The sequence below is a fragment of the Staurois parvus genome, unplaced genomic scaffold (genome assembly GCF_062004578.1).
Source record: "Staurois parvus isolate SC_StPar_1 unplaced genomic scaffold, SC_StPar_1.0 ptg000154l, whole genome shotgun sequence".
NCBI classification, from domain to species: Eukaryota; Metazoa; Chordata; class Amphibia; order Anura; family Ranidae; genus Staurois; species Staurois parvus.
Window position 1 is genome coordinate 25,449,656 of NW_028317950.1, and position 13,158 is coordinate 25,462,813.

Genomic DNA, 13,158 nt, shown 5'->3' on the forward strand with positions numbered 1-13,158 from the left:
AAATTGGGTTAAAGTCTGTAAGTAGCGAATGGCCTTTTGAGTCTGATTCTCATTGGGGAGATAAAATCATTTTGACTTTAGAACCACTTTAAGTGTGCCTGCTTAAGCATAGACTTTGGATCTAAATCTGCTCAAATGTCTGCACACACTACAGGTCGTTTGGGGTGTTTGTAATGCTGACCGCACACTAAAATTAGAAATATTAAATATGTCAGGTGAGGGCATGCCTATGCAATCAATTTAGATTCTTCAGGTGGGCCCTCGAAGGACACAGTAAATAGTATTTATCAGATTGACTGTCAATCAGCTCATTTTGCTGTCCTAGAACATCTTGAGTCAATCACATGTTAGAACCTAATTCTACAATCTCTATACAATTTTCATTAGATTTACTAACATATATGAAGAAGGCCTGCTTAAAAAAATTATGCGTTCTGTGCGATGTACACTCCTGAGCACTGCACCCTGTGCAATATATACCCCTGTGCAATGTATACTCCTAAGGTAAAGAGGATGGGGGTCAACTATGGTGCTGAGGACAGGGTTGTTGTGGTGGTGATGGGGTTTTAGGTATATGGTAGGGAAGGGACCATTAAGATGTTGCCAGTCAGAAGAAAGAGGGTACCAGATAGTGTGTATCCCTAGTATCCTGGGCTCATGGGAGTTGGATGTCATTCAACCCAGAAGAGACACAACTGCCAGAAGCCAGAGCAGTGAGTCTTCAGGAGACAGCACTGGAGATTGAGTGTTTTTGTTTATTTTAAGCCACCACTGGGGGAGCAAATGTCTTTTTCTTGGCCCAAGTTGAAGGAGGAGTTAAGATGATATCAAAGGCAGATATTTTTTTGTTCAAAAATAACAAATATGTCATACAGTGTTTTTTCACCAAGCAGCCCTGATCCTCCTCTTCTTCGGTCCCCCGTCGACACTTATGGCTCCTCTCTACTGCCTAGTGCCCCTATGACAAGCAGCTTTCTATGGGGGCACCCTAGCAGGCTCGCTCCCCAGCCGCTGCTCTGTGTGTCCATTCACACAGGGAGCGAGGCTTGGTCCCACCCCACGCTCTCTCCTTATTGGCTCACTGGCTATGATTGACAGTAGCGGGAGCCAATGGCTGCAGTTGTTGTCTCAGCCAGTAAGGAGGAAGAGATCAGGGAGAGCTGAGGCTCTTGTGCACATCGCTGGATCGAGATGGGGCTCAGGTAAATACTAGGGGGGCTGCTACACACAGCAGGAAACCTTGAGCCTTTACAACCACTTTAATGTACGCATACCATCTTGGTAAGTTTAAAGTTGATATCTTTTCAGTAACAGGATATACAAACTAAATATAAATACACACATGTTCCAAATCCATGGATCTATATATAACAAAAGGCATTTTATTTAGCATAAACATTGCATCTGCTTTATAATTATATATACAGCTAAAATACATTGCATTTTATCACATTGCTTTATGAGAAAATCTTACCCAACAATACTCAACACATGTATGACGGAAACAGGATATGTACACAATGTTCAGACATTTGTTAAATACCAGCAGATAAAACAGTGCGATATCATGGGCCTAACAATGAAGGAATACAGAGGGATTTGCACAATAACAAGCAATAAACAGAACTTTAACTTTTATTTGGCAACATGCTATAATTTATTAATTGGCATTGGTTTTAATCCGCAGGCTTGAATGATAACACGCATTCGTATGAGAAAGTTTGACAGGTATTCCACAAAAGTCAGAAACAAAGCCCACAGAAAACACACAAAAACTGCTGCACTGGGGGAAATACTAAAACTGGAGAGTGCAAAATCTGGGGCAGCGCTGCACAGAAACCAATGAGCTTCCAGATTTTTTTTTTGTCAAAGCTTAAATGAACAAGCTGAAGTTAGAAGCTGATTGGTTACCATGCACAGCTGCACCAGATTTTGTACTCTTCAGTTTTAGTAAATCAACCCCAATGTATTTATCCATTGGATGGTGCTCTAGAGCTGTTTTTGCTGTTGCCTGTGTACACACTGGAGTGTTTTTGTATGGGTAAGTGTCTTTCCAACCCACATACTTTCAATAGGGACACAGGCAGTTGGGTTGGAATTGGATATTTTATTAAATATTATTTCATGTTCCCATTTATGTCTGCTTTAAAAGAAGCCTGCACTAAGAAAGTACATAAGGTGCTATTCTTTCAAAAATTGGTATTGCCTGACTGTTGTGTTGATTCCAAGGCTTTGCTATGTTTTAGTCACAGACATAGAAAAAGTATCCTGATAATGAGTCCTGACTGTCCTCTAACTTCACTAGCTGCATGCTTGTTCTGTGTGTTCCACTCAGTGCAGATTAACAGGCCAAATATTCTGTAGTACATTGGTCATTAGGAAGGACTAGCTTGATGCAGTTTAAGGCACACAGTCATATCATGTGTTTTTCATGTGGTGCTGCTGGAATGCTTTTCAGTTTACATTTTGCGTGCATTTTACATACATTACCATTCATTCTCATGGAAGATGTGCTGTGCGGAAACCTGCAGCAGAGATGTAGCAAGGGCCATATATGTGAAGCAGTTTAAATCCCAACCGCAGCTCTGTGCCTCCATCCTTCATTTGTGGACTTCACTGGCTGTATTGAATGTGTTTTTTGATTTAATACTCACCTTTTCCGCAGTATTCAGCCGGTGAAGTCATGCTGCGGGGTCCTCTTAGCCGCTTCTATGGGCTGGGTGGTCCTTACTGATGCAGAGCATAGCACTGAAGACTATCTGTGCGAGAGAAGCATGCCATGGTGATGCCCCATTAAGAGCCTTGACACCCTGCCACCCAAGATATGAGCAAAATCTTCTGGATAGAATTCAGGAGGACTGAGGGCATCTTGTGGAGAAAAATAGGCACTGCAGGGGACAGTTCTGGATTGGTCTGTTGGAATTGTTTTTAATGTAATGCTGCTTGGGGAAACTTTTTAAGAAATGAAAGAAATACATTTTTACTGGGTTGTTGATATGCAAGCTGTTATCCTAAGGGTGCATTTACACAATTACCTTTAATGTATGTTTAAAGTGCAGTAGAAATATAGGCACAACGTTTTTCATTTTGAATAGGATAAGGGTTATAACCCCTGTCAGATTTAGTTTTGCCTTCTGTGTCCTATTGCAGAGATTTCCCTTCACTTGCTGTCCCATAGCCAAACAGGAAATGAGAGGAAATCCCTGCAAATAAAGGGAATTCCTTGGGGACCCCCAGGTCACCAGAACTAGCATTCCCATTGGATTACCCATATGGAAGAAAAATATATTTGAAATATATTTTATAAACATTCTTATCAAATATATTGCCATATATTTGAAATGCTACAATTTTGGCCATATTCAATATATTTCAAAATATATTTCATATATTTGTAAATGCATTCCAAAAATGTAGACTTGTATTTTTAAAGACATACAGTATATTTGAAATGCATTTTTAAAAATATTTTTCATATATTTTGTAATAAAAACGCATTTCAACATGAAGTATATGTATATATATATATATATATATTTATTTATTGGAATATATTTTTAAATATATTGAATATGGCCAAAATTGTAGCATTTCAAATATATGACAATATATTTGGGAAGGATATTTTAAAAATATACAATATTTCAAATATATTTTTCTTCCATGTGGGTAGTTCCCCACTATTGCTTTTCTGGGGACAACCCAAAATGAGGAATTTTATTTTACTTTCACTTTCAATGATAGTGGTAAACAGGACAAATAGAGAGGGTGAATCTCCTTAACGTGGGCACAGACAACAATAAAACCTGACAGGCGTTCTAATCCCTCTGCACTCTATCCAAAACTAAAAAAAGTTTTGTCTTACACTTTCAAAATTATGAGTGGAACTATTCACATCTTCACATTTTGGTTCAATTTACTATAACGTTGCTAGCAGCATTCTAAAAGCATTTTCACAAGCGTTGTACAGTACATGTGTTACACAGAAATGAACGGTAATGTATGTAAAATGTGAAAATTTTGTGTAAACATGTAATATGTGTTTTACAATCTTTCAAAAAAAAAACCACATGAAATGTCTGCCCACTTCCAATTTTGTTTAAAAGTTCAACAAATGTAAAATGCATCAACAATCCAAATTTAAAAATACACTTTAAAACACATGTAAAATGCACATAGTTGCAAATACAGAGGTGTGCATTCACCCAGAGACTGAGCTGACCAGTGAAACTTTGTATCCAGGTTAGTATCATTGACTAGTGAAGCTACAATCAGGATGATGACAATAGAGCCTTCACCTTTACCCATTGATTTAATTTAAAAGCAAAATAATGAAAAAGAAGTACTGATGGGTAAATAAATTACACATATATGTAATTGTTCTTGTATTTCTGAATATTTGTAAGCCTGAAAGTCTTCCCTAAAAAAGGGCTTGTATTTCTCTCACTTGACTTGCATATGGGTCCTTTCTATACTTTCACTTGGACATGCTGGTATGTCTAAATCTGGCCATACACCTTACAATCTGGCTGTAAAATCTCCTTTAAATCGACAACCGCTATGTGGTGTCAGTCCTTCTCTGATGAGATTCAAATTGAAAGAATTAGGTATATCCTCACATTTCTTGGTAGTGTAAATGGGATTGAACAGACGTTGCGCATTGTATGGGCAGTCATTGAATGCCAGAAAAAATATAGTTAAGTATAATTAATAAATATTCAAAACAAAAAAACCCATAAAAATAATGTTTATCAAAGTAGACCTCAACTCCCTCGGAACAATCCTGTTTTTGTATCCCTTTCCTAGTGTGACCTGACACTAAAATGTTATTTTCACTTAACTTACAGGTCCAGGCTCCCACCAGGTTTTGAGTCTGCCTGCTGCATAGCTATGGTGAGAGGATAAGGTGGCCATGAATTGTATTAGGGCGGACCCTATAGGTAAAGTGTAACTAAAGGTATAACTTTTTTTTACAATCTTGAATAGAATAAGGGAGGGTTATAACCCCAACAGTTTTTTCACATTTGTATCCCATTGGGGAGACTCCCACAAGTGAGGGAATCCCAATGTGTCACCAGGTTCACAGAATTGTCTCCTTTGGAAAATTTCCTCTCTATTAGTGTTCTCACCGTCAACCCGAAATTTGGGATTTCTGTGACCTGCACAGACAGCAATAAAAACTTACAGGGGTTCTAATTCATCTCCATTCTATCCAAAAAAATGTTTTGCATTTAATTACACTTTAAACAGAGCTAGTCAATTTGTGGCTTTGGCTGAACACCCTTCCTGGTTGATGACAGTAAGAACGTGAACTCCCAGCCTAACTGTTGAGTATGAGAAATGTTTGGGGGGGAGATTAGGTCTATGTTAAAATGGACCTGTTGTTCAAAAGGAAGTGGGGTAAATTCATAGGGGGTTATTTACTAAAACTGGAGAGTGCAAAATCCAGTGATGCTCTGCATATTAACCAATCAGCTTCCAGGTTTTATTGCCAAAGTTTAATTGAACAAGCTTAGAAGCTTAGCATAGAAAGCTAGAAGCTGATTGGCTACCATGCACAGCTGCCCCAGATTTTGAGTGCACCAGTTTTAGTAAATCTCCCCCTTATAGTTAAGGGTGTCCTTAAGCCAGAACTACAGGCAAACTCTTTTTTTTTCATTTTGGATAGCGTAAAGGACCTCTGTCAGTTTTTTATGTGTGGCATTAGGGGAAACTTCCCTTCCTTGGAAACTCTTCCAAAGTGAGGGAATAAAAGATTGTCCCCAAGGGTCACCTCAGCAGAAGTAGTGTCCTCATTGGGAGAGTTCCCTTCTATTCCTGTTTTAGTGACAACCCAAAATGTGGCATTTCTTTCACTTTTGGTGATAATGGTAAATATGACAAATAGGGAGGGTGAATCCACCCTAATGGGGGAGAATGTCACCCCCATCACGAGGATCACCAATATTAGTCCAAAAGTTTTAATTAACGATCACATAGTTACAGTAAGGCAACGTTTCGGAGTCTCGCAGGACCTCTTCATCAGACATGTGATCACATGTGATCAACTATGTGATCGGTGATTAAACCTTTTGGACCCATATTGGTGATCCTCAGTGTGGTGGTGACTTGCTGATTCTGTTCCGTTCCAGCTGACGGTCGCTGCAGCACACACTTATACACACATTTTTAACGCAGGAATGTGTGCGTTTGGATTGTACACTTGCATTCCCCCCTAATGGGGACAATATTAGCAATAAAAGCTTGACCAGGGTTTTAATCCTTCTATCCAAACCTAAAAAAAAGGTTTGCTTTTAGTTATACTCTAATATCTTGATGGTTTCATGACTCTGAGAATGCTGGGTAGTGTGTTCCCTGGCCCCTTGTATTGCCCCTTCTCTGAGCTACCTGCAACCTCACCCACTCACACTAGTGCATGAGATGGAGGTTGCAAATCACAAAACCATGCAAGAAAGAGGCTGAAGTTACACATTGAAGCACACACAGAATGAGATTTGGGCTGCACTGGATTTATAGACAAACACATAAAAGTAAATCTTGCTTAAGCAGAGCTGCAATGTTTCCCACATACACTATGCATTTCACTGATGGATGTTATTTGTTGCCTGGAGCTGAATTTTGAAATAGAAACAATCATAAATACATTTTAATAAAGTTTGAAAAAATAAAGTATGTTAACACTGTAAAAGAATGTTACCTAAAGTATATGTCTAGTAGAATACTTGAATCATGGTATTATCTTTCCAAATGATGGTGTCTATTATAACCTTGCTTCTCACTATGGTATATGTCCAACCACTTCCTCTGCCAAAAGCTGTCATTGTGGTACCCAATTAGACATCAGGAGCTCACAGGTTAACAATGGTTGCTGTTACAGGTAGCAAAGATGCCCCATGAAAGGGAAGCAGGGCCACAACTCTTGGCTAAGAACCAGAAAGATGCTGCAGTCCAGAACTCGGAAGTTTGTCTCCAAGATCACATTCTTTTATAAATCAACATGGTTTTCATTGGTCAAACTTTATTATAATCACAACCTTTCAAGTCTGTGAACAGTTTTCTTGAGGTTCACCTGTAAATTATTTGAGAAAATCTTTCATATAAACCAATTTGCTTAAACATCCCTCTTTCTTTTTATATAGAGCCCACAAATGACCTGCACAAAACTCTCTTGCAACATGGACACTGAGTCTTATGACACAGCTCTGCAGCTGAATGTATGTCACTTGATCCAGCATTTCCCATGTCGATCTCCAAACTAGAGAGTTGGGAATGTAAGAGAACCGGATGGACCCACTCCATTGTGGGGACATTTCATTTTCATGTATGTCTTTCTTTACTGGAAATGGCCTGGGTGGAAAAGGTTGTGCAATGTTTCATTGAGCACCACATGGCAATGAAAAATAAGTGCATTCGAGGTCAGTCAACCCTCCACAGAACAGCACACGTTCCTTGGAGTTGAAGACTTGAGGTGTGTGTGTTTCTCACCAGGAGATTTAGAAAAAGCACCAAGTTTAATTGTAAACAATATCTGGGGTCTCCCTTCCGGAGAGAGGGGGGTATAGGTCCAAATATCACTTTCCTGTATAAATATCACAGGGCGTCCATCCTCCACCTGGGGGTGCGTCGTCACCAGTGTTCCAGAGGAGAAAACATATCTCAGCTAAAGCACACAGGACCTATGAAGAAGCCATACTGATGGTCCATGTCCCCATCATGATACACAGCCAAGTCACGGACAGGTAGTAAGGAGATGTCCAAGGGTGCGAAATGAAGGAGAGTTTCTGTCCTGCTGAATGATTCACTGGCCTGTGAAGAGATGAAGAAATCAATAATCTTTATTACTTTGGTTGCCAATTTCAGTCATAAGTGTATAAACATTCGTAATTGTAGAAGTGACAATTTTCTGTTACCTGTCCACAACCGATTATCCTCATCTAAGACTAGTCATCTTGCCCTACAACATTTCCCACATAAGGGCCAAATTTCGATAGGACATCACACACTTGGATCCAACAAGCCCAGGGAGAAATAAGCATTTGGCTAAAGACTAAAATGAGAAAGGGTGTCCTCAACCTCTCCAGCCCAACTTTCACAGGCAAAAGAAAGTCACCAGGCTCAAACTGTATTAGGGAACATTCTATTTATTGTAACAAGCTTGCAGATAGAGAATAAGCACATAAATAAAGTTTCAGGTCAATCCCCTTTTCCAGTCAAGACATGGTGAAGGACATTGCCTCAAACCATCCTTATGTGCATTCCTGTGAAGGTTCCACAAAGTTCTGTCTATGTCTCACTATGTCTCACTGATAGGCAGGTAGTCCAGGGTTTCCCCAAATGCAGGTGTTACAATCATCATTTTAGGTTGCTCCTCAAAAAATATATTAAAGAAGACCAGGGCTTTCAGAATTTTTACAGCCCCCATGCTAAACCATGTCACTCATAGTCATACCAAGGTGCACCTGCGAAATCTCTCTGACATTCTTTTTCATTCTTGGAGTAAGTGGGAGCGATAAATGTGCCGAGCTCTTATAGCTGCCTGTGACCACAATAAGAGTCTTTACTTCAGTGTTCTCCATGGTCAACAAAACAGGTAGGAGATCACAACTGGGAAAAGTAATAAAAGCCTCCTATACTGCATAATTTTCTCTGTCATAAATATAAAAGAAACATGTGTAAAGGGAAATATATTGGAGACTATTGCTGACTGGCTTAAATACATCTTTTTCTGTGACACACTATGTACCTCACATCCCTGGAGCGTCACCAGGAAGCTCTGATCACGTCTATCTGTCAAAAACTTCACATCCTTGTCCCTTGTAGGGTGTTCCAGCTGAGCGAGGCACACGTATCGCAATACTTGGTATACACGCAGGCTCTGAAGTCTGAGAAACCGTAGCTGGACCACGCTGTTATCATTGTACAAGAACTAAGCATGGTGAAGATGAAAAATACAAAAATAAAAAAGGATAAAGATATTAAAAAAACAGTTTAAAGTTCTAGTCAAGGCCTATGTAAGAGCTGAGCTTAGGGACTGCCTATCACTTTGTCTGAATTATGTGTCACCCCTGAGGTGCTACTCACATCCCGGGAACCTCATATCTTGGCACTGTACATTAAATCATCTGTATTACCTCATAATACAGATCAGCTAACATATAAAAAAACAATAATACATATATTAAGAAAGGCTAATGTATGAGTAAGAGGTGTTGTGTGATCAATAATTCAATGGTCTGCAATGCCTTCTGCTATGGGACTAGCCTATTGGACTGAACAATGAATCTACATTAAGAATGTTTCTATGTGGCCTGGTTTTTAACTCTTTCCTTGCATCATATGATGTTGGATCTAGCTCTGTTCTTACCGGAAAGCCACCAGGAAGCATGCTGAACCACTGAAATCCTTCTTGCAATGAGTAGGTCCGAAGCCAGGCCTTTGCCATTATCTACAAACCATATATGCAGGACTGGTTAACCTGATAGCTGTACGACAAATTATATAGTATTGTGCATCCATTGTAAATTACCTGGCTTTCCAGAGGAGGCACACAGGTCTCACCACCAGCAGTAAAATTGCAGAACACCAAAAAAGAATCCTGAGGACTTCCCTGGTTAGGGTCAATGTAATAATAACCTGGCAGATGGGATAAAAAAAAACCACACCATTAGTGATCACTAAGGATATTTTATTTTCAATGTCTGCACTGCTTCACAATACTGTACCATCTGCCAGTTCAGGGTGGACAAGCTGCAGTTCTTTACATGTGCTTGCTGGATTTTCTTTAGTCCCATTAGGTGGGGCAGCCAAGAGCTTCAAGTCTTCTTCCAGATGGTGAATGAGGTTCCATGGAGCAATGTCCTTCCATAATGTCGAATGGGGGAACAACCGCTAGAAAATGACAAAAAAGAATTTGTCATTTTCCTGAAGGAGTCCTGAAAAATATCTAAAGTCAAAGCTTATTTTTTTTTACATTTTTGAATAGAGTGGGGAAGGGTTAGAAATGTTCTCAGGATTTTACTGCTGACTGTGCCCCCAGACTAATTCTGGGAAACACAAAAAGCAGTAGCTTTTGTATATTTTTCTCAGGAAGTGTAGGAACACAGACATTAAATAGAAAAAAAGGGTTGGCTTTATATTTTAACTGCTGCTGTGGTCAGTCTGACATGAAGTTCATTGTCAAAAGAACTTATGGTTAACATTGAAGAACTCTACACCAATTTTCTTATCACTTACCCTTATACTCTGTGTGTTTAAACTCAGCGATGGCCCTGGGGGACCAGGTGCTCCTGGAAGTCCCTAAAAATAAAAGTATGGACTTACATAAAGGAATAGGGAAAATTTGATAGCCTATGTTTGTCAACTGAACTTCTTTTGATTTTTTGCCACAGTTAATGGTGGTCACCTGTAATGGCTAATGGACAAGAAAAATAAGCATTTTCAGGAGTCAATAATCTGTTGTGCCATTTGCAGAAATGACACATGAGGCTGGATGCTACAGGTACTAAAAAGCTGTGTCGTTTGCTGGTGAAATGGATAATACTACATATTTTGGCATCCTCTGAATATGTCCAGTGTTAGTTAAAGGGTATTTCCACTTCTGCAGCCAGATTGGGGCAATATCTACTTTATTACAGTTACATGTCCTCATTCACAAAGCAAAATTTAAAAATATCTTTAAAAATTGTAACTCATCTTTTTTAGATGCTCTTTTCTGGAACTTCCAGAAAGGAAAAATTCTATTTAGTCCTTTTAGTAATGAGGGACTAGGAAGCTGTGTTTACCATAATTAACCATGTCTGGAGACAGATATCTCATCAGCTGTATCAAATTTGAACAATATCTGTCTTAGCAAAAAGGTTAAAGGTATAGAAGATGGGCTTCTCCATTGTATGGTAATGAGGACTGGACTCAGTCACGCTGAGCTAGCTGAGAAATGTTTGTAGTCAGCAATAACAACTTTTCCTCAAGAACATCTAAAAGGAAAGAAAAATTTGTAATTATTTTTCTGGAGTCCTGTATAAACAGAAACACATGAAAATATAGTGGGATTTTCTCAAATTTGACCACAAAAGTGGAAACACACTTTAAGCTTGGCCAACCAGTAGATTTTTAGTAACAGAGACACTGAAGGCCAACAAGCTTTCAGCTGTCAGGACATAGTGGATCTTGCTGTTCCATAGCAGATGAGTGTACACACACTGCCGTAACCCTTCCTCAACGTAAACTTACTGGTGGTCCAGGTGAGCCTGGAGCTCCCTCAGGTCCTTGGAATCCTTTTGGACCCTGCAATTACAAAATCAGATGTGATAAATTGATACAGAAGACATTGGTAAAATAGGAAAGGAACATGGTGGCTCGTGTCTCACCTCAATGCCTTCAGGACCCTAAAATAAAATAAGAGGGAAAACATTGAATTTAGATTAAATAGCTACAAATATAAAAATATCTAATGTGTCCTATACAGGCACAACATTGCTACTTTTACTTACTGGAAGACCTTGTGGCCCTGGAAGTCCCTGGTGTCCTGGAGGCCCAATAACTCCCTGAGGGAAAAAAAAATTCAAGAACTTTAATTTTTTTTATCCTAAGGGGGCATTTTATTATTTTCTAACAGTAGATAACTGTAGCATACATACAGATTACAAGTATCCAGTCCTGTCTATTCAGTACTACAGCTTAATGGTAGATCACAATAGCAATGGAAATGTGTAAACACTGTAAACAGGATAAACAATACCATACACAAAAAAAGTCCATATTTTAGGACAGTTGCAACAGAAAATCCCCAGAACTTCCAATGCACTGTCTCTATTGTAACCAATAAAGGTATTATGAAACAGTAATGTCCTTTATTCTTCTGTCATATCTACTTTAATACATAACATCATGAGAATGCAAAAGCTAGTATACAGTAAAAGGAAAATTATTCCAAAGGGCATGGTGTTTTGCGTTCCCAGCCAGGGAAGCCAAATCTTATCAAATTTATGTGGACAACCATGCAAAGCTTACAGTTACAAGCATGACTCTCACAGGCATGATGGGACTTCTAGTTCTGCAACAATTGGAGGGCCGCCAGTGTGACACCTCTGTTTTAAAGGAATACATAGCTGTGAAAGAGGATAGGGGTTACTCACCTATACTGCAATCCATGCCATGGAACTCCTTTCCTGCACTAAAACTGACATTTTTGAAAAGTGTCAATCTACTGAGTCTCATGTAGCTTTAATTGGGTCCTCCCTCTGACAGCCATTCATTACAGGGAACCGTGGTGATGTGGAGGTCAGCACCAGGAACCAGTGAGAACTGAGGGGTTATAGGAGATTGACACTTCTAGAAATGTAAATTTCAGTCTAGACTTCAGCAGATTTCTCAGGATTAGAGCAGCGTTCAAAAGCATGGGCATGATGGGACTTGTAGTTCTGCAACAGTTGGAGGGCCACCAGTTTGACACCCCTGCTTTAAAACATTTTATATAGCAGCAGGGTTTCTTTAAGCGATGAGAGAAAACAATGAATCCTGTGTCTGTGCTGCAATTGATTGTTCTACTACTAGTAGAAAACTAAATTCCGTACCTCATCACCTTTCTCTCCTGGAAGTCCATTGTGCCCTGGAAGACCTTGCTTTCCCTACAAAATGAAAGCTAACAACATAAGGTGGAGATGCAGAAATATGACTAAAATCTACATTATAGTGGTGAAAACATCTTCTAACCTTCTGGCCTTCTTCTCCTTTTGGCCCAAATGGTCCATCCAAGCCCACATCACCCTGTAGAATAGATATGCTGATAACTCCCAGACACCAGTCATATTGACATACGTCAGTAGATAACAATGTCTTTGGTCAGATTAGTACAAAAAGTAATACAAAAAAATTATAAAATAAAATATCTTGCTTATGCTTACTGCTTTAACATGTCATCACTAAAGCCGGCCATAGATGGTTTGAATCTCGGCCCATTCAGCAGGGACTGTGTTGACAGGAGAATGGAGCAATTTTCTTTCCTGCAACTATGGTGCGTGGGTAGCCTTCTTTGCCCGGAGAACACAGTAATTATTGCTAGCAGCTATAGCCACTGGCAATAATCACAAGTAAAAATCTATATGCTGGTTGTACCCAAGTCATATAACAATCTGATTGGGAACAACTGGCCTGCCCATA

General features: G+C 39.4%; 1 protein-coding gene across 1 annotated transcript in view; it reads right to left on the reverse strand.

Annotated features, from left to right (window-relative positions):
- Positions 1-6,493: 6,493 nt before the first annotated feature.
- The window catches only part of LOC149463689 (uncharacterized), a 144,871-nt gene continuing 138,206 nt past the window's right edge, over positions 6,494-13,158 (reverse strand). The window contains exons 57-67 of the mRNA XM_089675332.1: positions 12,712-12,765; positions 12,573-12,626; positions 11,490-11,543; positions 11,367-11,384; positions 11,230-11,283; positions 10,234-10,296; positions 9,723-9,888; positions 9,527-9,633; positions 9,365-9,445; positions 8,744-8,926; positions 6,494-7,806 (exon numbers count right to left, since the gene is read on the reverse strand). Of these exons, the coding sequence (XP_089531458.1) occupies positions 7,657-7,806; positions 8,744-8,926; positions 9,365-9,445; positions 9,527-9,633; positions 9,723-9,888; positions 10,234-10,296; positions 11,230-11,283; positions 11,367-11,384; positions 11,490-11,543; positions 12,573-12,626; positions 12,712-12,765 (984 nt within the window). The 3' untranslated portion in view covers positions 6,494-7,656. The remainder of the gene's footprint in view (positions 7,807-8,743; positions 8,927-9,364; positions 9,446-9,526; positions 9,634-9,722; positions 9,889-10,233; positions 10,297-11,229; positions 11,284-11,366; positions 11,385-11,489; positions 11,544-12,572; positions 12,627-12,711; positions 12,766-13,158) is intronic.